Below are 23853 nucleotides of genomic sequence, written 5' to 3'. Positions count from 1 at the left end.
GATCCGATTGGCCGGCGTCCCTGTCGATCGAAAGCATCTCATCTGTGATTGGCTGCTTTCCCCAAAACCTCGGAAGTTTGGACTTGAGCAAAACTTCGGCTCTGTCTAGTAGCGACTTCGAGCTGATTCACGAGTTTTGGGGATTAAATGGCCCCCAGAAAGCTGTAAAAGCAGGTACGTTTGACGCGTAACAAGTTCTACTTTGTAACCAAAACCCCTTTTCGTCGACGTTCTCTCCCGCGTCGCGTCCGCTCACGCGAGCGTCATTGTGTTTCGGCCACACAAGCTAGCGTCAGTGTCTCCCGGTCTCCTTCCGCCTCTGTGAGAGGTTTCTCAGCAAAGTGTCCGCGCCGAACCGATCGACAGACCCGATTAGTTCATGACAAACTCTTAAATACGTCGATGAGAGGCACGCGGGCCCTCTGACGACCGCGCGCGCGTAAAACGGCCGATATCTTAACGGAGTTCGGGGGAAGATCTCCCCGCGCGCCGCACCGGTCGATGTCGTCAATGATCAGATCCACATTCCCACGCCGATATCGATTAATACACGCGGCGGGAATTATGCAAATGCGCTCACGAAGACCGTTGCACATGATAAAAATAACCCCAGAGATACGGAAGTTGTTCTGAGCGCGTTGAGACACGTCCTGCTGTCCCCGGCTGTGTCTCTGCGTGCCTTTCATAACTCTGTCTGTTCGTCTCTAGTTAGTCCTCGTGTTTAAATATGAAATATGCGACGTTAAAAAACGGGTCAAAACGGCTGTGAAGCATTCAGGTGATTTCAGAACATCGATAGATTTAAAAAAAGCAAAACTTTGTATGCTTAAAAATATATTTCAGAAAGATCTAAAACTTTTTAATTCGGGCCAGTTTTTGTTGGATCGTGACCCAAATCTAGATGTAATATATGCAGAGGCTCTTGAGGTTCTTCCAGGGGACACAGCTGTGGATGCCGCGCATCGCGGCCTGCAGGTTGACCTGCATACTGCAAACTGTCTGCCTGTACATTTGCATAAAAACACACGAAGAATACGCGTTTGTTTCCAGACAAACCCCATCAGAGAATAGATATTTATGTACATTCAGAGATGAGAACTTTCCTAAGCTATCGGGTGAACCAGTGTGAGGTTTTGAAAGGAATTCAAGAGAGAGAGGCCTTAAAGAGAGAATGTGGGTGTTTGTTGCGTTTTGTCAACGATGACCCAAATATCTGTGAGAATCCTTCCGCCCCGAGTAGATGCCTGCATGATTCTGCATCATGTCCACAGCCATGAGTTTGCATTCACGTGGGCGTTAATGCAGGAGAACAGTTGACTGGTGTGTTAGTCAAAAAACTATTTAACAAAAGAAATGTCTTCTGCATGAATAACGTACGTCAGAGATGAAACAGTGTTTATTTTCTCTTCATAATGGTTTAACTTTTTCAGACGAATAAAACCTCTGATGCTGGTGCTTCAGAAAAAACGGCGCAAATGTTAACTTGTATTTTAATTATCTATTTTATGCTGCTAAGAATAAACCTTAAGGCTCCGCTAATAATCGATCACATGGTTGTGTCTCTTTAGAATACAACAACAGTAAACCTTTGACTTGTCCACACAGACTTTTCTGGTAGACACTTATTGATTTGTGCTTTCATGGTGCCGCGTTTTGAATGAGCTCATTGTGGATTTCATGTTGAGATGCTACGATGAAGCTACGATGAAGCTAAGTCACGCGATGATGCCGTCTGGGGCCTGACTTCCTCTTTCGATGCCATGAAGGAAGCGGCTCGTGGCTCCTCACTTTCAGTCCTGAACTCAAACTGACTTCAACCTTAAAATCCAGAAGTGCTTTTTGGGTGAAACTGATAATAAATCCGCATTGATTCTCGGCCCGTAGGAGAACGCTTTTAGTGGGTCGAGCTGCAGACGTTTAGCAGCAACCCCGTCGTGTTGATGTTACTTTGTTCCGTCTATCACAAGCGGCCTTCACATCGACGCGCAGCCAAAGCAGCGCTGCTCCGCTGACCTTTTGATAGCCGAGGTCACAGGAAGCAGCTCAATGCAGGGACCCGGCGTGTTCCTACGGGGCGCCGCTGTTTCACGTCGTGCTGGAGGCGCTCACGGCGCCGATGGCAGCGTGACAGCGGCAGGAAGCGGCGTCCTCGTTGCCACACTTCCTTTGTCTGTGCAGAGTTCTACTAGTTTCTCCTTTTTTCCAACATATTATTTACTACCAACAACAGTAAAACAAGAGATGATTGAAATAAATAATACTATTTATTAAACTAATGAAGAAAAAAGGTGCAACATAATAATTCCAGTAAAGTTCCTTTGGTTTGGTGTTGCCCAGGGAGGAGCCGCGTTGTGTCACATCATAATCCCTACATGTCGTTCCTTCGGGTTCTAAGTCGATGTAACCGCGCTTCTCCCGGTCGGTCGCAGGAGGCCGGAGGATGTCTGCCGAGGTCGACGTGCTGCTGCAGGAGGCCAAAGAAAGCATCGAGGCGGCGCAGAACTACCGCAGCGAACTCCAGCAGCGCCTGAATGGCCTCAACCAGGCGCGCAAGCAGGTACCCCGATACCCCAGATTCCCTCGACTACCCCCGACTAGCCCGATATCCTCAACTACCCCCGACTAGCCCGATATCCTCAACTACCCCCGACTAGCCCGATATCCTCAACTACCCCCGACTAGCCCGATATCCCCAACTACCCCCGACTAGCCCGATATCCCCAACTACCCCCGACTAGCCCGATATCCCCAACTACCCCCGACTAGCCCGATATCCTCAACTACCCCCGACTAGCCCGATATCCTCAACTACCCCCGACTAGCCCGATATCCTCAACTACCCCGATATCCCCAACTACCCCCGATATCCCCAACTACCCCTGACTACCCCCGATATCCCCATATCCCCGACTACCCCCGATATCCCCACTACCCCCGACTACCCCCGATATCCCCACTACCCCTGACTACCCCCGATATCCCCAACTACCCCCAATATCCCCAACTACCCCCGATATCCCCACTACCCCTGACTACCCCGATACCCATGACTACCCTAGACTACCCTGATACCCTTGACTACCCTGATACCCCAGATACCCCTGACTACCCCGATATCCTCAACTACCCCCGACTACCCTGATATCCCCAACTACCCCCGATACCCCTGACTACCCTCGACTACCCAGATACCTTCGACTACCCAGATACCCTTGACTACCCAGATACCCTTGACTACCCAGATACCCTCGACTACCCTGATACCCTCGACTACCCTGATACCCCAGATACCCCTGACTACCCCGATATCCTCAACTACCCCCGATACCCCAGATACCCCTGACTACACGGTGGTATGTATATAGATATATTAGGACTGTCAGTAGATTTAATAAAAAGTTTATTTCAGTGTATTTCAGACACTGTTGTTTAATTGTTATTTTAAACACAAATCTCTCCGTCATTGAGTTTGAAGTGACAATAATGTCCCACGTTTATTCAGGACAAATTTCAATGAATAGAACTTTGGCGATGCGCACACACACAGACACACACAGACACACACAGACACACACAGACACACACAGGGACTCCCTCCGCCCAATAACAGCTGCTCCATCACACATGTTTCTTTCCCACAACCCCTCAGTCCCTCAGCAGCACGCACACACACACACACACACACACACACACACACACACACACACAATGAGAGTACAGGGGCAGCGATAGAAAGATAGCAGGAAACCGGAAGGTTGATTGACAACTGCTGCGCTGATAAAGAAGGGATGGAAACACACACACACACACACACACAGACAGGGTTTGTGCCACAGTACACACTGACTTGTGTGTGTTGAATGTGTGTGTTTGGACTTTTCCACCGGAGACCAGGCATCACTTCCTGGCGGCTTTCCGCCGCGACACAGACAGCCAATCATCAATATTTTGGGGTTTGGTGGAAAAATAGATTACGATTGTTTGGAAAACAACCTCCTTTACTCTTTAGTGTGTGTGTGTGTGTGTGTGTGTGTGTGGAGGGTTTTTCTGCAGAAGAGGAACTGACACGTGACCTTTGCCACTGATGACAATCTGAGCTTCCTGTCATGCTACTCGTTGTATTTGGTGTATGATGGAAGCAGTCGAAGTAGCATTGATGGTAGCAGTACTTGTAGTAGTAATAGTAGTAATAGTAGTAGTACCTAATGGTTCTAGCGAGGCCGCAGCCACGAATCCTTCATCCACGTGACGATTTTCACGTCACATTAAATCCACCTTCTGGAAATGAGTTTATTGTTTCCCGGCAATAAACGATGAGCACTTCCCATTCTGACAGATGTTCTCCGGCCCAAAGGCAGTGCCGTGTCCACATCTGTCCCCGTCCCGGACGCTCCGGTTCTGCTGATTATGAAGATGTTGAAGTGTCGTAAATGTAAAAGCAAATCCACAAACCTGCCCCCCCCCCCCCCCCCGTTGCCTGCAGGTCCGCGGCAGCTCGGGTCAGGCCCGCGAGGCCCTGCGGCGCCACTTTGCGGAGCTGCAGGCGGCGGCGACCCGTCTTCTGTCGGAGCGGCTGACCGCCCTGCTGGCGGAGGTGGACGCCATCGAGGCCGACAGCGTGAAGCCGCTGGACGAGTGCCAGAGCCTCATCGAGCACGGCGTGGGGCAGGCCGACGAGCTGCTGAGGGAAGGTGAGAGGGCGCCGCCCTGCTGGACACACTGGGTGTAACGAAAAGACATTTTCTTCTCTGGGGGCTGAGGGGTAAATAATCAACGATGAGAAAGAAGACTAACTGGTTGTTTTCTGACCTCGATGACATCATCGTAGTGCTGAATGTTTCGATATGGTCTCCGTCCCCTCAGGGGAAGCTGCGCTGCGCTGCGGCCTCGGCGAGAAGGAGGACAAACTGGGCAGTTTCACCAAGAAGGCCGTGCGCATCCAGCTGGACAGGTGGGACCATCAGTGGATCGATAAGAACCATGTGATACTGTGATCGCCCTCTTTGATTATTTTGAAGAGGACGAAATGGAAACGCCGTCATTATTCCTGCATGTGAACAAATGGTCGTTCCCGAGCAGCGATTCGTGCTCCTCTAGTCTTTGGTGTCACACATGTAGAACTCTATTCTGGATCCTGATGGTTGGACTTCCTGCTTCCTTCAGCCTGCCGGAGGTGCCGGCGCTGGTGGACGTGCCGTGTGTCTCCGCCCAGCTGGACGACTCTCTGCTGGGTGTCCTGAGGGACCGGGTGTCCCGCCTGGGCTCCGTGGCGTCCCATCCGCCGGTCCAGATCGAGGAGCTGCAGGAGAGGCCGGGCAGCGTCCTGGTCCGCTGGTGCAAGGTCCGGACTGAGCGCCGTAAACGCACGCCAGGCGCGCCTCGACGTGGCGTGATTGTTAAACGCCGTTCATATTGGGGTTCGTGTCGTTGGCCGTCAGGTGGACGAGGACTTTGCGGCGGCGGACTACCGGCTGCAGCACCGGCGCTCCGGCGGGGGGCGGAGCCAGTACGAGGACGCCTACATCGGTCGGGACTGCGAGTTCCTGGTCCTCCACTTGGACCCGCACGCCGACTACCTGTTCAGGGTCAGCGCCCGCGGGGAGGGCCGCACCGAGTGGAGCCCCTGGAGCGTCCCGCAGACCGGCTACACCACCCTGGCCCCCCACGGTACGGGGGGTGGGGGGGGAGTTACCTCGGAAACATGCCGCCGTCTCTCTGTGTCTCACCGTCTCCCTCCCGTCCCCTTCAGAGTGGTGTCCGGGGTCAGAGGGCTACATCCTGAGCAGCAGGAGAAACATCGCCCTGCGCAGTGACTCCGCCCACACGCGCTGCCCCGTCCTCTATTCCAACGCACCCACCTACTTCTGTGGCCAGACGCTGACCTTCAAGTACGTGAGAACGCTGTCTCACTGCACGCCGGTCCGAGGCGAGCGCGTCCTCATGTTGGTTCATGTGAAACGCTTTGCCGTTAATATAAGAATTATAATATAAATGAAGTGTGTATAGATATTATAATGATAATAGTCGATAATGTGTGTGTGTGTGTGTGTGTGTGTGTGTGTGTGCAGGCTGTCAGCAGCGGGTCAGATGGATCGGAGGGACAGTCTCGGCGTGTGTGTGGACAGCAGGGGAGGAACAGAGTCCCTTCGGAGAGACCAGGCCGTCTGCATCTCCACCAACGGTACAGACGCACACACAGACGCAGACGCACAGACACACACAGACGCGCACAGACGCACACACACAGACGCACACACACACACAGACTCACACACACACACAGACGCACACACACAGGCACACACACACAGACGCACACACACACCGACGCGCACACACACACACACACACACAGACGCACACACAGACACACACAGGCACACACACAGCCACACACACACACAGGCACACACACACAGGCACACACACAGACACACACACACACAGGCACACACACACACACACACAGGCACACACACAGACGCACACACACTGACACACACAGACGCACAGACACACACAGACGCACAGACACACACAAGCACACACACAGACGCACAGACACACACAGACGCACACACACAGACGCACACACACACAGGCACACACACAGATGCACACACACACAGACACACACAGGCGCACACACACACACACAAGCGCACACACACAGACGCACAGACACACACAGGCGCACGCACACACACAGACGCACACACATAGACACACAGGCACACAGACAGACGCACAGACACACACACACAGACGCACACACACAGGCACACACACACACACAGACACACACACACACACACACACAGGCGCACAGACACTGACACACACACAGACACACACACAGACGTGTCTTTATATTTATTTAGTATTAAGCCAAACTCCTCAGAGGAGCGATGCCCCCCCGTTAACGTGTGTGTGTGTGTGTGTGTGTGTGTGTGTGTGTGTGTGTGTGTGTGTGTGTGTGTGTGTGTGTGTGTGTGTGTGTGTGTGTGTGTGTGTGTGTGCGCCCCCCAGGAGCCGTGTTTGTCAACGGGAAGGAGATGACCAACCAGCTGCCGGCCGTGGCGCTGGGCTCCGCCGTGACCTTCGACATGGAGGTGGTCAACCTTTTCCCCGTCGGCAACGGCGACCCCGGCGAGGGGGGGCACTTCAAGCTGAGGGTCACCATCGGCTCCGGGAGCCGGGAGGTGGTGTTCGACTGGCTGGTGGAGCAGACGGTGGACTGCCTCTTCTTCGGCTGCTCCTTCGTCCACTCCGGCTGGAAAGTTGTGGTGTTTTAACGGCTTTTTTCGCTTCCGTTGTTTGTCGAGTCCGGAATTTCCGGAAAGAAGCTTTTCCACACGCAGCTTTTCACAGTATTTATCCGTTAATTCGCTGGTCTGGATTTTTGTGCGCAACCCTGGCAGGTTCGGGGAGAAGTCGAGCCGTTTGTTGTGAAAAAGACTTTTGCGAAAAATCTTAACTTTACAGTTTAAAACCGTTAATTTACAAGGAAACAAACGTGGATATTCTTTGTTTTCTGTCTTCCTTTATGGACAAATGTTAAAACTAATATAATTCCCGTATTTGAAACAGCGTTACTCTTCTGTTTGTAGATTTGACTTCATGGTCTTGACTCGTCCATCCTCTCTTCAGACACGTATTTTCCTTTTCTACTTGTTGTTCTTCAGTTGGACTTTTACTTTGACCCTCGTCTTAGTTCCGGCTTTTGTTTACAGCTCCCGTGTTTTTTTAAAATAAATCTTTCCTTCGCTCGTCATTTTGGTATCGACCTCGTAGATGAAAAACATCCAACTCTGTCACATTTTTTTTTAGTTTGACTCGACCTGCTAAACCTGCTGCTCTTTTTTTAATTTTATTTTAAGTGAGTTACAACCTCGTTACTGTGAAAGTCGAACGTCGCCTCCTCGCCTCTTTTCTAATTTTTTGTTTTCTAACCTTGTTCATCAAATGTCTTAAAGGGACAGTTCATCATAAAACACAAAGCACTCTGGGTAATTGGGGGAGGAGTTCTCAGTAAGAGACGAGTACGTGTGCTCGTATGAGGTTCTTCTCCATAGTATTACTACAGTAACGGAGTACCAGCATACGGAGTCAATCAAAGTACAGCTGTTGACGTCGTTTTAGGCTCCTCAAAGGACCAAGATCAGTTAAAGTGAATGTCGCTACCTTCTGTCTATGCGACCACACACAAAAAGGGTCATTTTAACAAACACCGGCGTCGTTGTGTAGTTAGCGGTTCATGCTAAAGAATATCACACAATGAACTTGGTTGTAGCTGCAGCGGTGAAACTCCGCTGGCATCACATACGCAGGCAACAGGAAGTGAGGCCACACGCTTACCGTGGCAACGGGAAACCGCAACAGTACACGCCACGAAGACAAGCTCCTGAACCCCCAGAACGAGCGCTTTAAAACGCACACAGTTTCACTATCTGGAAAGAATGCGTTAAAAAATTAAATTAAATCTACAGTTTGGAATCAGTAGTTTGTTGATGTTGTGAAGCAGCGATGCATCATGGGATTTAAATCCCGAAAGAAGCAGCTTCACTTTGCTCGACTTGTTGACGTCTAATGATTAAAATTCTTCATCCGGTGCAAATATTTAGTTAAAGAAGCACAAAATGTGATCTACAGTCAGTTTACTTGTAGTATACTGAGGATGTGACGTCAGTGAGCGGTAACGCGCCCGTCTTAAAATATAGGAAAACAATTCTATATGTTTGTCTTGTTGTTTTTTGTAATTGTAGTTACATATGACACCTTTACGTGGATCTTAAAGTAAAAATTGACCTTACTGCCTCCTAAAGGATTGAATGTCTCTTTTACAGAGAGTTTTTATATCCGGACTGAAGAGGTGAACTTCAGGTTTTTTTTTTAAATATTCCAGCTGTTACGTTGAATTATCTGTGCGTTTGACAATCATGACCAGTATTTAGATAAATAATCTGTGAGGATCTAAGGATCATTCAGACTCATCATGAGAAGGTTTGGAAGCTTCAGATCAGACAGGAAGTCTTCAGTGTGTCGTTCCTCCTTCGGTCTGCAGCGTGCATTATGTTACAAATAAGAGTTCAAATGTCTGATTGTGTCAGTGAAATGCTGAATATTAACAACTGTATGAAGTGAACTTCCTGCTGCAGGAGGCTGAGCCGGCGAGAACATCGACTCCTGCAGGTCACATGATGTAATCTGTGACATAAATAGGCGCATGTCAACAGAACCGGAAATTATTTGGGGGATTATTTGCCTTTTAATTTAGAGACGCATGTTGGGGCTCATATTAGTGAATGTCTGTATTTATTCCTCTGTATGTGAACTGAGAGGGGGGGGGGTACTCAGATACTTCAGTTAGTTACTAGTAAGTACTAGTACTACAGTGTAAAACTAACTCCTGCTTTCAAAAGCTGATTTAAATAAAAGTATTACCACAATTTACTGGAAGTCAATTTACTCACTCAAAATGTTTTATATCTGATGCTTGAGGATAAATGTTCCTGCTACATTGATCTTGGATCTTCATCGTGCTGGTGAGCTTCAGAGACCAGGCCTTCATATTAAGGTCATCACATGTCCTGTGGCCCTCATTGATGCTGCTACCTGCTACTACTTCAGGATGTCATTAAAGGAACTAATAACATGGTAGCAGACGCGTTGTCCCACGTGGGCTGTTCAGCAAGCATTTCACTAATGGAAGAGATGTTCGATCTTAAATGATAACATGTTTTGCCTGGAAGCTGATCGGGGGTGAAGCAGACATCTCTGCTGCTTGCTGTGAACGGACACACACACACTCTTTATCTCCCCCATATTAGTATACTATAACTCCACGTACAGCTTACATAAAACTACTAAAAAAGTTTGTGGATGTGGCCCAGCCGGAAGGCACGGACGGGGTTCGAACCCGCGATCTTCGGTTTACGAGACCGACGCCTTACCACTTGGCCACCGCGCCTAGCAGTGTAGGTGGGTCGCGTTGATAGTTTAAAAACCTTTCACTCTTACCGCGAAGCCCTGGTTAGAATATTCAATAGTTTGACTTTCATCGCAGAAAACGTGCCGGATGCAGCTTCTCACTCATGTGGAAATCAGCACAATACACATAAGACCGCTTATCAGCAGACGTCAGGAGACGGGTAGCCCGAGCAGCCACATCCGTGTCTTCGCGTTCGGCCCCGTGACGCGCTGCCGGTGTGGATCTCGGTCGCGAGCTCCCCCGGAAGTAAGGCAAGCGGCTGACGGCGGACAGGATTTCAACGTTCCCCCGGAAACATGTTTACAACTGAGGTTCGACGGTGACGCGAGGGCCGCATGTTCCTTCATCGGAGGGTGCGACGACTGCGCGACCCTCCCCGTGGATGAAGGAGCTGCTGCTGTGAGTAGAAGCGCCGAGCCGCCATGTCAGCTAGCGCGTTAGCATGCTAGCGGGGGACGACTGCATCTATCGAACTGCTAGCATGTTGCTCTCGTGTTCATACGTGTGTCACCGTGTCTCCGGATAGCCGTGTTACTCGTGCCCATCATGATGATGATGATAAATACAACCCAACACATGAACTGACAAATCTTCAGTCAGATCAGATGTTCAAATAAACGACTTGTAGTGATTAAAGTTCTTGTTTGACTTATTTTCAACGTTATGTTTGCCTGTTTTGGGATAAAGGGGTCTATATTCCAGCCCACTGCTATAAGAAGCAGGTAAACGAAGCATTAACAACAATGACACATATAAGCATGATTGTTTCAGTGAACGATTGATCCAATTAGATTTCTTTAGCCTAATGTCACAGCCCTTCAGATCATCATCTTCATCATCATCATCATCATCGCTCAGTGGCTTGTGAGGTAGATGAACTGACTAGTTTCTGTCTTTGACAGAGTCTGACCCCCCCCCTGTCTGCCTCACCATGCCGCTGGTGTTGGACGCCGTGTGGGCGCTGTGGAGCATTGGAGCCGGCATCTACGACTACTTCCACACCAGCGCCATGGAGGAGAGGATCCACGAGCTGGAGAACGTCCTCTCCATCCACCAGTTTGTGATGGCGGGCCTGGCGGCGGGCCTCCTGCTGCTCGTCACCTACATACTGTGGAGAAAACACTGAAGCGCAGATTGTGTGGGCGCTCACACGTTCAGGACGTCCCGCGTGAGGTCGGACACCCGATGGGACTCGAGGACTCTGAGACTAGTCCCTCCTAGCTCCTCTTTTGGTTTGTCTTTGTGATTTTGGATGTAAAACTAATACTTCTCAAGGGCACTTTGCACTTTGACCCCTCAAAAAATGATGCCATTATTTAAATGTGTGCTGATAGGCGGAGACACATAGAATTTTAACCTTTTGGATTTGTTACAGAAGTTGTTTTTTTAACTCCGTTATCCCGACATCACAACGCAATGACCTCGAGATCAGTGGTGTTCTCATGTTTCACACATCGGGCTGCTCAGTAGTGCTCATTAATTTATCTCAATGTGGAAGTGACGGGCATCAGGTCATGTGACTTTCTTGCTGAGCCTCTTTCATCAGGAGACTGTTAACTTTTAAAACTTTAGCTCTGTAAAGTTGGCTTGAAAACAAAACACAAATGGGTTCTGCAGACGGCCTCATGATTTAATCCAAATATTGCAACTATTCACTTTCTGGGGTTAAGCACTACTGTGGATTCCGTTAACAGGAATATGTTTAAATAATAAATCATTACTGGCGTTCAAGCTGTGTGTTTTAATAAGGACCCTTTTGTTTCCGTCAAGAATAACAAGTTAGTTTTTGTGTTAAATAATTCAGATTGACGACAACTTTTAAAGTAAAAAAAGTCATTTTAAATCAGACTCCATTTTGGAATTTAAACAAATATTTTACATTAAATGGGACGATAAGTAGCAGAAGATCAGTATCGTATAAACTACAGGAACAAGGCTGTGACGAAGGAATTATATTCATATTCATATATGAATGCTGGGGTAATATCTGCATAAATCTAGTACCATTGTTACATTCATTCTTGGGCATTACCATTATTCTGTTGAAATCATTTATTCTAGTGGAATGCATAGTTATATTACAATAATGCCATTTTCTACAAAAACTTCCTTTTTACAGTAATTTGTTTTACTCATTGTTTTATAACCTTTTTGTGAGTTGTAGACGCGTGTTTGCTGACGCAGTTTTGTTTATGTTGTGCGTTTTCAATGTTGTTTATATTATTTGAACAAACAAATAATGTGAATTTACAGGTTTTTTTCGATTGCTAAACGACAGCCGGCACAACTGGAGTCACATGTGCAAAACTCTGACTCCAGTCTGCACAGCAGCCGTTCATGAGGACCAAACTCTAGTTCGCTTTTGTCGTCTTCATTGCTTGAACACAGTTTTCAAAACTCAACACACTTATCCCATGACGTCTCCACAACCTGCACAACACTGTGGATTTACAGCACTTTGTTCAAATGCAACACACTGCTGTCAAAACTGTGAACCACGCATTCAAAACGGAATGTGCCTTTAAAACACTGATGATTCTATTCAGCTGAAAGGCTGAGCGGGTGACTTGTTAGTGAACACACACACACACACATATATATTATCCATCCATTGTCAAACCGCTTATCCTGCACACAGGGTCGCGGGGGGGCTGCAGTCCATCCCAGCCAACTTCGGGCAATAATATATAATATATATATATATATATATATATATATATATATTATAGGTAGAGCTCAGAAAGACTCATTCTGTAAATGGAAGAAGGAAGACGGGTTGGTGGAGGGAGACAAAGAAGACAAAGAGCTGTTATTTCAGATGGAATAGGGCTTCACTTGTGGACCATGTGGTGAACCACGTCTCTCACTGAGAGCGTTGAGGGTGGAACCCGATCTGCAAACATCCACAGTGGCGTCTGTGATGCAACTTCTCCATCACACAAACAGGTGAGAGGAGTTTCTCTCTGCCTGGAGGTGGAAGGTGTTTGGTCTCCACCCACATGTCCAGATGTCTCTTTGGGAAGCCGGATGTGAGGACACGAGTCCAGAGGACGGCCAGGGATGGATGAGGCTTCCAGAAGGTTCTTCCCCAGGTTCATGGAGAGAGAACATCAGATGTGATGGTGATGAGAACCTGTGTCCTGATGCTAGAGAGGCAGGATCAGCCCTCACTTATTTGTTCACATTACAGTCTGTACTTTTAGTTTCTACCTTTTTTTTTCTCATTACTGTAATTCCGTAAATTACTACAAACTATTGAAGCAAACTTCAAATTTTTATTTACCTTAAAGAATTATGTTCTAAAAATGTTAATAAATCATGTGAAAGAATGTCACTCTTTTCTTTGAAGAAAATCTTACTTTGTATGACGTCACTGAAATGGTTCAAAGTGAAAAGATGAACAGTGAGTATTTTGTGTGTTGGTGTTTGTACTCTCAGTGTGTGAGTGACAGTGTGTGTTCTCACAGTGTTTGCTGCACTGAGCCGTTTGGAGTCACGTGTTAAGAGTTGTGTTGCTTGGAGTGAGTTTTGCAGGTGATGTGAACTGTTCAGGTGACTGTTGGTGGTGCAGACTGGAGGTAGAGTTTTGCACATGTGACTCCAGTTGTGCCCGCTGCCGTTTAGCAATCAGGAAAAAACTGTAATAATTAAAGTCTTTTGGTGACTGCAAAAAACATCAGCACACTACGACGAGGTGCTTCGTAAAAGGTCTCCACTCCTTCAGATCAACACCTCAAACTCCCGAATGTGCTTCGGCTTCATCCGAGTTCCCCCGTGGAAAAGCATCACGGACCTCGCGTGGGTCGGTGGTTTATTCCGCACGCATCGGGAAAGATTAGCTGCGTGTGACGTCATCGTTTTCTTGAACCAATCACAGTGAAAACAAAAACACGATCAAACGAAACATTGCATTGAATTATAAACGCATTAATTTACCATTTTGTTTGATGTGGTCATTGGTGGAGGATACTCGAGATGAATCCTCGGCTTTGAACCAATATTCCAATATTTTGGACTAATGACTCAATTAATCTGTTGCTTCCAAAATAAATGGACATTTCTCAAAATTACTATATTCTTAGAAAATTATATATGTTAACAATTTATTCTGGTATTGATTTAAACGTGAAAGCTTTTTTAACTTGATATATCGACGTATATGTGTTTATTTTCTATCAAACTTGCTATGCCCTTTTTTAGACTTGGCTCGCCAGGCTGCGGGCGGCAAATGTGCCTCTGCACAGACTGGCCAATATTCCCTCCAATGAGAGCTTAGCATTTCACAAACAAGCACGGTGATTGGGTAGAGCTCTTAGAAGGCGGGATCTTTCAACCGATAAGAAGCTCCAACGTATATTTGGACAAGTTGGCCACGTTAAGGCCAAAAAACCGGAACTCATACGGAATGTATTTTCAAAATTGTGAGGACATTTTCTTGATCAAGATCACATGTATAGGTGATTGATGTTAAATATAATACTTATGTAATTTAGAATGTACTTTTGACATCGAGATATCCACGGGTGTTACATAAAAACCGTGTAAAACGCGTGGTTAGAGATTTCGATTTTAGTTGGATTTTGTTCTGAAAATCCTGACCGGATGAGGGCACGGATACTTTATGTTGCTTGCCTGTGCCGCCGAGCCAACTTGCCGACAGGCGCTAGGCGAAATATAACGCGAATTTAAGTGAAATTATGGCATCAACCCCGCAGAAAACATGCATCATTGGCGTGTTTAATCGCTTCTCGCGTGACAGCAGCTCCCCAGCTCTGGATTAGTGAAGCCAACAGCGCCGGACAATGCTATCCAGTTAGCCCGAGCTAGTTGCTAACTGGCTAAGGAAGTTAGCCGGTTAGCTAGCGAGCCGCGTCAGCTTGCCGTAGGCTGCTCTCTCGTTTCGCGCATTTCCAGCCTGCTCGCCGACCTCTGTCACCGTTCAACCGGCCGGCTGAGCTCAAACGTTGGACTGCAAGGCGCAGCTTCGCCGGCGTCGAACAGAAAAAGGACCGAAACGCACACACGTCGCTTTTAAAATGGAGAGCGAGCGGTGTTTCGCATAAGCGGCAGCTGTTTTTCCAACAAACACCGCTCTTTTGTTTTGACAAAGGAAGCCGAGTTTCTTTCTTTTTCTTTTTTTTTTTTTAAACCACCAGCTCACATCTGCCGGTGGGCCGGATTCTTTCCTCCATTCGTTTCGTTGAGTTGAGTCAATGGCTCCACAGAAGCAGGGCTCCTCGGGTGCAAGCCACCCGGCGGGTTCTGGTTCTGGAGGTAAAGCCAACGGGTTCTACCAGTCGTCGTCGTCCTCCTCCTCTTCCTCCTCCTCCTCCTCCTCGATGGCTGCAGCCAAGAAGCCCAACATGCAACTCATCCAAGCCGACCACGAGCTGTTCCTGCAGGCCTTCGAGAGTGAGTAGCTGCTGTCATCGTGGTGCTCATTTGAAGATATTGCTGCTGATTTAAGTCTCCGGAAGTCGAACCGGGTTGAAAGTGACACGAGGGGCCCAGCGGATCGTTTCACAGCTGCTAAACACGTTACGTATAAAGGGGTCGGATCCTTAAGTGCTGTAAAAGTACTTAAAACACACTGTACTCCTCTAATAGTACGAGACTTGCAGTACGCGACACGTTTGAGCAGTACAATGTTTTGTCGTCACATCCGATGGATTCCGGATTCATGTGTTTGTTTCTGATTATTATTATTATTATTATTATTATTATTATTACTATAATTACTGCTGTGTAATTTATCACAAGTACGCGATTTAAACGGAACAGGAAGGGGATGAAAAACTCATCTGAAAAGGAACTCTTGAGGTATAATTACCTCGATGTACTACAGTAACATGTTCATCTCTGGGATGTTGGACAGTATTTAATCCATATGTGGTGAACTAAAGTACTGTATGTAAGTCACACACGTAGTACTGTAAAAAGTACAATGTTGGTGAAGTTGAAAGTCGTGTAAAATGTATAGTACAAGTACCTTGAGTTGGCACTTAGTAGATATTCTTAGTTACATTCCAGCATTGTTGTCATTCCTTCGGTTGTATCCGCTGGTTTTTTACCTATTTGATGTGGTTTGATGTCACAAGATAAAGCAAATAATCCCATTATCTTAATTTGTTGCTGTTATTCATTTTGCAATGCTGGATTTGTTTTTGTTAATCCACGAGGCGTTATTCAATTATGTAGTTTATAAAATGGATAAAAATGAAGTTACTGGACTCAAAATGATCTAAAATCTTCTTAAACAGTCAAAAGTAAAAATAGTAAACAGAGAAAAGTCTCATTCCATTTACAGAGAGAATGTCTGTCATTTTTTCCTGAGAAATGACTTCATATTATCTTCTTCCATCAGAATGTGAATCGTGGCTTCAGCACTGAGGGGACAGAGCTCCTGTTGCTCTTTAGATTCTAAAGAACTTTTATCAAGTGTTTTTGTGATTATTTGCAGAGCCCACTCAGATCTACAGGTTCCTCCGCACCAGGAACCTGATCGCTGTGAGTGTTTCCTCCCCTTCAACGTCCTCCATGACTTCACCTCACCAGAAGGAGAATTGACACTTGACCTCTTTCTTTTCTCTCTTCATCAGCCGATCTTCTTGCACCGGACTCTCACCTACATGTCCCACAGAAACTCCAGGAATAACCTCAAAAGGTAAAAACGGAGATGAACAGTGTTCATGGTTATCTTCTGGGGTTCAGAACTTTGTCTTAAATAGTTTATCTCGACAGACGCAAGGGAAGAAGACAAGAGGGGGTCCCTCTGATGCGCATCAGAGGGACCCCCTCTTGTCTTCTCGAGTGCTGGCGGATGTTGAGGAGCAAAAGCTTGAGAGCTTCGGCTGAATGGACCTCTGCCTCGCCTTGTTGTCGGCCTTTGAACCCAGGAGACCGTCCTGTGGAAGGATTGTCCATGATGATGATGATGTGCTGATGGGTGATTGTTTGGTTGTTTCACTTGGAAAAATATTTTATGTGCAATTCTGAAAAAGAAATTCAGTTTTGACACCCAGTAAATCTTAATAAAAGCAGAAAATTGCAATGGGAAGTTTTAAATGGTGTCATCAGGCGGAGACGCTTCAGTGATCGGCCGATGGCGTTTTCAGAGGACCGAGCGGCCTCTGGGCGATCAAGGAGGCGGAGCTTCCTCTCCCTCCTGTTTCCTTTCTCAAAGCTTCCATGTTTCGATGTCACTGAGAAGCCAATTAGAGTGAAAGGAATCGATCATTCCGGCCGTGAAGCACAGACGGGCTTGTGTGTGTTTTCCGTTTGGCTCATTATCCGCGTTTAGAGCACGTGCGGTTAGTCAGACGACTCCTTCTATCCAGCGAGCTCTCGTCGTTGTTGTTAACTTGCCGTCTTGTCTCCACGTACAGGAAAAGCTCAAAGGTCGACAATCTGTTGTTCAAGGTGGAGAAGATGAGAGGAGAACAGGAGACTCACAGGTAAACGCTTAATCCAGTGTTTATTATAAGTCTCTCTACCTCCGTTGGGAGAAAAGTGCTGGTTGTATGTTCTATAGTACTTATTAACACTTTATTTCTACGACTTTATTTCTGAAATGTGTTCTGCTTCATTCATCATGGAACCGATTGTTTTCATCCTCAAATGTTCATTTTATTTTGCATAAGCCGAAAGGACAAATTTGCCTCAGACAAAAGCGACTTGTGTGGAAGAGTCGACACCAAACGCCAGCGTTTGATTAAACAACGAGTAGTTGTGTGTTCGACTGCAGCAATGAGATTGTCACAATAAAAGCACCCAAAACAATTACAATAAAACCTCTGAAAACCAACAACATATTTTCAATTCCGCTGTTTCGTTTCCCTGTTGCTTTGTTGGTTGTAACTTTACGTTATTTAGTTGAATATTTCACATTAAAGTGAAGATCATTTTATATATTATATAGCCGTTGTACAATAAACATCATGCTGAGCTATTAGCTGCCACGTTGGGATGATATTTAAAACAATACAGTTTGACTTCATAGATGTAAAAGGTCATTCTGATTTATTTGATCAAATATAAATAAACTGTTTTGTTTTTTCCAGCTTGGCCTCTAATCTGCAGCTCATCTTTACTGGCTTCTTCCATAAAGCTGGTAAGTTGTTTTGTTGTTTTCTGTTTGTTTCATTTTAGAAGGTTTTTGCCAGCTGATGAAATCCTGTGAAAAGGGAGGAAGCGTTTCCTTGGTTATCTCCTTTAGGGAACACTGGAGTGTGCTTCACACAAGGAAAGGAGACGATGCAGCGTTTTAAGCGGCTCATTATGGATGAATACCAAACGGTTTAAAGCATCTTTACACATTAATGCGCATACTGCTTCTGTTTGTCTGATATGAGCTTTATTACTCTCTTAATTTCCTCACTACACGCTGAGTAACTGTTGTTAAAAGGACACTGAATAGAATGTTTATGGTCGTTGGTCTTTTGCATGAGAGAAAAGGTGCAAGAAATGATTTTATTGTCATTGTTCTATATTGACTGATGTTATAAGTTGTTAGTAACTAGAAGTGTCTTGTTTGCGTCCTCAGGGAAGCCGTCTCAGGACAGTGAGAACGAGCAGAACTCTGTTTCTCTGGAGGTGCTGCTGGTCAAAGTCTGTCACAAGAAGAGGAAGGTGTGTGTGTGTGTGTGTGTGTGTGTGTGTGTGTGTGTGTGTGTGTGTGTGTGTGTGTGTGTGTGTGTGTGTGTGTGTGTGTGTTTCCTTCTGCGCTCTCATCACACTAACGTAATCCTACATGTCTGGTGTCCAGGACGTGAGCTGTCCGGTGAAGCAGGTCCCCACCGGGAAGAAGCAGGTTCCCCTGAATCCAGACCCGGGAGTCCAGGCCAAGCCAGGCTCCTCCCCCTCGCTGCTGGTTTCCAGCAGCGAGTTTGAGCCCAGCAACTCCCACATGGTGAAGTCCTACTCGCTGCTCTTCAGGGTGTCGAGGCCCGGCTGCCCCCGGACTCCCATCAACGGCCTGGCCAACGGAGAGAACCACCACAGCAGGGGTCTGGGTACGTTTCCCACACCTGTCTTTGATATGTCAGTACCTGTCAATCAGCGTGTAGCCCCGCCCTAAAGCATCCCCTGCTTTATGGTCTGTTTGACTCTAAATCAGCGGGGTTGCTACAATGTAAAACTTGCGGGGCTGCACTAACATTAAGCTTTCATATTAAGGTGGGGGCCACAAAATACACAATTATATTAAATGATCCAGCACATTAACGTAAACTCTTCCTTAAACCTTGTTCATTAAATATCATCAATATTTACAGCTTTAAACTCAGCTTGGTGAGTATATTTTTCATGGTCACCGTGGCAACAGGGAATGTTTACACGTCACCACTGTCTCAGATTTCACAGAGGAAGTGGTGAACAGAAAGAGGCGGAGCTCTTCTCTCCGGGAGGAGGGAGAAACCGCGTTTGTGGCCCAGATGACGGTCTTTGACAAAAACAGGTGAAAGCACAGGAAAGTTGGCCAGGACGTCTTTTTGCTTCCCGATCTCCAGAAGTGACGCCCTGTTGTTGTTGTTGTTGTTGTTGCTGTGCAGACGTCTGCAGCTGCTGGACGGGGAGTACGAGGTGTCTATGCAAGAGATGGAGGAGTGTCCGGTCACCAAGAAGAGGGCGACGTGGGAAACCATCTTGGATGGAAAGGTGAGCAGGAGATACGGGACTTGTCTGGGTGGGTGAAGCCCTCTGAGGCCAATTTGTGATTATACAGATCAATTGAAGTAAAGGAAGATGGTAAGTAAAGGTTATCGATGAGGGATCGTGGTGCAGGACCCGTCCTGTTACCTTCACATTGGCTCCAGTCGGGTTGATATGAGCGCTCCCTTTGTGTCCCAGCGTCTGCCTCCCTTCGAGAGCTTCTCTCAGGGTCCCACCCTGCAGTTCACGCTGCGCTGGACCAGCGGCGACTCCGACCGCTCCACCGCGCCCGTGGCCAAACCTCTGGCCACCCGCAACTCCGAGACCAACCAGGACCCGCGGCCCAGCGCCCTGAGGGCCACGCACACGCCAGGTGAGCCACGGAAGCTTCTCTAAAGATCCATCGGAGGTGCAACAGATGAGGCTGATGTTCTCCCCCCTCACCCCCACCCCTCACCTTGCTCCAGCTGTTAAAGAATTGGTCAGCGCGGACGTGACGGCCAGAAGAGAGCTCGTCTCCGCCGAGCCGCGGCAGAAGCTGCGCATCTTCTACCAGGTGGGTTCTGAAAGCGCCGGGATGATCAATCCCACCGCGTTTCTGGGAGTTGTTCTATTTTATTATTCGTCAGTGTCCGTCTCACCTCCCTTGTGTTTCCGTCCAGTTTCAGTACAACAGCAACACGCAGCAGCAGACGGAGGCCAGAGACGACCTCCACTGTCCCTGGTGCACCCTCAACTGCAGGAAGCTCTACAGTCTGATCAAACACCTCAAGCTGTCCCACTCCCGCTTCATCTTCACCTACGTGGTGAGACGACGATCCTCCCATTATCTACGTGCTCCTCAGATGTTCACTGATACGTACAGTTTGATACTAATAATACCGACAGACCTGGCCGTATTCCAGATGTTGCTGCCGTCTGTTTAACCTCACCCTGACCTCTTGACCTCTGGCAGCCCCACCCCAAAGGAGCGCAGATCGAGGTCTCCATCAACGAGTGCTACGACGGCTCGTACGCAGGAAACCCGCAGGACATCCACGGCCAGCCGGGCTTCGCCTTCAGCAGGAACGGGCCGGTCAAGAGGACGGCCGTCACCCACGTGGTCGTCTGCAGGTCCGTGAGCGTCCACGCCGCTCTGTCACTTCAGTGGGAGGAGCTAAGAGAAGCACACAGGGGCAAAAAGTCCTAAATGTCGTCAGTGTCACTTTAAGTGAAGGATGGACTTTTCCTCTTTACTGTTTTCTATGTAACCTTTCTGAAATAAATGATGGTTTTGACTTGGAGGCTTTGTAGAGATGTAAGTGTCCCACAAAGTAAAGAGGTAAAATATACGAGCGCATTCCTCCATTAAAGAGTATAAAATACGTCCTCTACAGTACTTCACATGTTCTAAATGTCTGAACATCTGTCAGCTTTTCTACCGCCTGACTTCCTGTCAACGGTGCCAGTGGTTCTCAAGCACGACTTTCTCCTCTTTATACCTTCTTGGAACTCTCCAGACCGAAGAGGACCAAGGCGAGTCTGTCCGAGTTCCTGGAGCCGGAGGACGGAGACCAGGAGCAGCCCATCGTCAGCGGACACAACCGCCTCTACTTCCACAGCGACAGCTGCGTCCCGCTGCGTCCTCAGGAGATGGAGGTGGACAGCGAGGACGAGCGCGACCCCGACTGGCTCAAAGAGAAGACCGCCATGGTTAGTTTATATAGCGACGGGGGGGGGGTTCACTTTAAGGAAGTCTAAAGCCGGGTCGCTCTTCTCTCTCTGCAGCAAATCGAGGACTTCACCGACGTCAACGAGGGTGAGAAGGAGATCATGAAGCTGTGGAACCTCCACGTCATGAAGCACGGGTGTGTACGAGTATGACGGAGAACAATCGGGAGGCCGATGTTTGGTTTACTTCCAGATCAGCAGCTGTGGGGCGTTTGAGTCGAGCTGATTCGTCTAACTGAGAGCGGCAGGGGTGATGTGTACAGATGATGATGATTCACGTTAGGTGCAGAGGAACCAGGGTCACATGACTCCTGGTCCACCTCTAAACTTAAGGAGGATGTTGGCTCATCTCATTTAGACCTTAATATTCTCCTGAGGGGCGTCCATTGACCTGTTTAATATCAGACAACTGAACATTAACCCCTCTTCTCCTCGGCCCCTCCTGCAGCTTCATAGCGGACAATCAGATGAACGAGTCCTGCCTGAGGTTCGCCGACCACCACGGCGTCCACATCGTCAGGAACGACCTCTGCCGCAACTTCCTGCTGCACCTGATCAGCATGCACGACTTCAACCTGGTCACCACGCAGACCATCGACCAGGCCATGGCCCGCCTGCGCCTCCTGCAGAGCCAGCGCGCTCACAGGCAGAAGGAGCCGGAGGAAGAGGAGGACGACGAGGAGGACGACTGGGAGACGGCCGTGGAGTCCCAACCAGAGCTGGACCCGGATCTGGAGGATTCACAGCGTCAGGAGGAGAAGATCAACGGCTGTGTGCAGAACGGGAACCAGGAGGAGGAGAAGGAAGAGCAGGAGCAGCAGGAGCAGCAGCAGGAGAAGGACCAGAAAGAAGAGGAGGAGGAGGAGGAGAAGGAAGAAGAGCAGGAGCAGCAGCAGGAGAAGGACCAGAAGGAAGAAGAGGAAGAGCAGCAGCAGCAGCAGCAGCAGCAGGAGAGAGGAGGAGCTGCGACGGAAAGGACGACCGGCAAGCGGAGACTCTCCGGCTCTGAACGTGAAGATAAATGACTGAAGGGCGAGCGGTTGGTGGGATTCACAGAGGAGCCGTTTCATCATTACCGGGGGAGAAGTGAGGAGTTGTGACCCCACCGAGCTTAACGAAGACTGGACCGCCGAGGAAGCTCAACTGATCCGGACCAGTTTGGACTCTTGACGAGCCGGATTCTCTCTTCATCCAACTTTTCCTTTCGTCGTCCTCTGTGTGAAGAACCAATCAGCTTTTGGGGGTCTGATGTGGTCTCTAGCTGTCCCGATGAGTTCACCTGGTCTCTGGGTGTGTGATAAAGCGTCATGGACTGTTACTCGTTCTCTGGGTGTCACCTGGTTTCTAATCAGGTCTTCAGGTCTCTAACAAGGTCTCCAGGTCTCCGTGTCCAGATGACTTATCAAGTCTCTGATATTCTCCATCTGTTCACTATATATCGATCTATACATATGTAGATCTATAAATATGTAGATCTATATACATGCATCGATCTCTCTGGATCAGACCTTCTCTCTGGTGCTAGATCTTTTATTGCTGTTGTCTCTCAGCGACCTCCACTGCCAGCGCTCACACTCAAACACGACCACTTCCTGCTCGGCCTCCGTTTTCTAAAACCACCACCAATCAAATCCAGGACTGCTTTTGTTAAGACAACAAACTTGTTTTATTTTTAGTTGTAAATCGATTCAGTCCTCACAAATATACGGCGTGTTTTTAGCGTTTTCAATCAACGGGATTCAGTCTCCCTTTGGGGGTTTTAATCCTGTGCCGGTTCCAGTGTCTTTTATTTCAGATCCTTACGAGCAGAATCTTCTCTTTTGGGCTGACGTCACGCACAAAGAGCTGCCGAAAATTGATAAAAGAATACAAATCTGCGTGAACAGAAGTCTATTTTCCTCCACAGCTGGTGTTTGTGAACATGCGACTGTAAAACCAATAAATTAGTTTTTGAATACGATTGTTCAGGAAGCCTGAACGCCTCACGGCAAGTTTTTGTATTTAGTTTTATTTTCGTAGTTTACACACCAAAGGGGATGACGTTGCTTCAGATTTCTCCGCTCTTTTGTGTCTCCTGTGAACATTTCAAAAATAAAAAGCTCACTGCCTTTAAAATGATCTCAAAGGTCCAGAGAGAACGGAAGCCGAAGGTCCCAGATGCTGATTTCAGGTCCGTCAGCTCCTTCTCGTATCAAGAAACTGCCCCCAGAAAATAAGAAGCTTTAGAGGTTTGCGCTGGGAGTGACGAGCAGGGTGCTCTTTCTGTTTTGGGGGAAATAAAATGTATCTTTTTGTTGATTCGCACGAGACCAGCCGCATTTTGCACAAGATGAGAGGAGCCATGTCGAGGAAACAAGGAAAAAAAAATCAAATAAAACCGCTCGACGTTGTGAACTTTTAAGTTGAGTCAGAGTGCTTTTCTATTAAATGAACAATTTTGTACAAATGATTGAGCACGTGGTTTGTTTCCTCCGCTGTGCGATACTTATCGGGTCACATGGATC

General features: G+C 47.7%; 2 protein-coding genes, 1 long non-coding RNA gene and 1 other non-coding gene across 5 annotated transcripts; 3 read left to right on the top strand and 1 right to left on the bottom strand.

Annotated features, from left to right (window-relative positions):
* The first annotated feature begins 50 nt into the window (after positions 1–50).
* Positions 51–9449, top strand: crlf3 (cytokine receptor-like factor 3). 2 transcript variants are annotated; one of them, XM_078084187.1, is made up of 9 exons: positions 51–174; positions 2430–2557; positions 4484–4691; positions 4864–4951; positions 5164–5341; positions 5439–5667; positions 5750–5888; positions 6069–6181; positions 7030–9449. In XM_078084187.1, the coding sequence occupies exons 2-9, from the start codon at positions 2441–2443 to the stop codon at positions 7293–7295; spliced, it is 1338 nt and encodes a 445-aa protein (XP_077940313.1). In that variant the 5' UTR covers positions 51–174; positions 2430–2440; the 3' UTR covers positions 7296–9449. The 2 variants fall into 2 exon arrangements, with proteins under 2 accessions (XP_077940313.1, XP_077940314.1); XM_078084188.1 differs by having other exon boundaries at positions 5750–5926.
* Positions 9450–9898: 449 nt separating this feature from the next.
* On the bottom strand, positions 9899–9970 carry trnat-cgu (transfer RNA threonine (anticodon CGU)). The gene has a single exon. It is a non-coding gene; the product is annotated as a tRNA-Thr (tRNA).
* Positions 9971–10028: 58 nt separating this feature from the next.
* Positions 10029–11722, top strand: LOC120828075 (uncharacterized). The gene is made up of 2 exons (XR_005713478.2): positions 10029–10390; positions 10894–11722. It is a non-coding gene; the product is annotated as an uncharacterized LOC120828075 (long non-coding RNA).
* Positions 11723–14589: 2867 nt separating this feature from the next.
* LOC120828042 (polycomb protein suz12-B) lies at positions 14590–23795 on the top strand. Its single transcript, XM_078084181.1, has 16 exons — positions 14590–15403; positions 16452–16498; positions 16591–16655; positions 17377–17445; positions 18052–18101; positions 18534–18619; positions 18756–19002; positions 19343–19445; positions 19540–19645; positions 19838–20012; positions 20107–20195; positions 20302–20445; positions 20595–20752; positions 21139–21331; positions 21407–21486; positions 21798–23795. Exons 1-16 carry the CDS (start codon positions 15205–15207, stop codon positions 22372–22374), a joined length of 2388 nt encoding a protein of 795 aa, XP_077940307.1. The 5' UTR covers positions 14590–15204; the 3' UTR covers positions 22375–23795.
* The last annotated feature ends 58 nt before the right edge of the window (positions 23796–23853 follow it).

Source organism: Gasterosteus aculeatus, chromosome 11 (assembly GCF_964276395.1).
Source record: "Gasterosteus aculeatus chromosome 11, fGasAcu3.hap1.1, whole genome shotgun sequence".
Classification (NCBI taxonomy): domain Eukaryota; kingdom Metazoa; phylum Chordata; class Actinopteri; order Perciformes; family Gasterosteidae; genus Gasterosteus; species Gasterosteus aculeatus.
This window is presented reverse-complemented; position numbering and strand designations above follow the sequence as displayed.

Bases quoted from the DNA above. Each gene is read 5' to 3' on its own strand.
- crlf3 (XM_078084187.1), top strand. From the start codon at position 2,441: ATGTCTGCCGAGGTCGACGTGCTGCTGCAGGAGGCCAAAGAAAGCATC. The intron at 2,558-4,483 runs GTACCCCGATAC...CGTTGCCTGCAG, and splicing joins TCAACCAGGCGCGCAAGCAG to GTCCGCGGCAGCTCGGGTCA. The intron at 6,182-7,029 runs GTACAGACGCAC...TGCGCCCCCCAG, and splicing joins CGTCTGCATCTCCACCAACG to GAGCCGTGTTTGTCAACGGG.
- LOC120828042 (XM_078084181.1), top strand. From the start codon at position 15,205: ATGGCTCCACAGAAGCAGGGCTCCTCGGGTGCAAGCCACCCGGCGGGT. The intron at 16,499-16,590 runs GTGAGTGTTTCC...TCTCTTCATCAG, and splicing joins GCACCAGGAACCTGATCGCT to CCGATCTTCTTGCACCGGAC. The intron at 21,487-21,797 runs GTGTGTACGAGT...CCCCTCCTGCAG, and splicing joins CTCCACGTCATGAAGCACGG to CTTCATAGCGGACAATCAGA.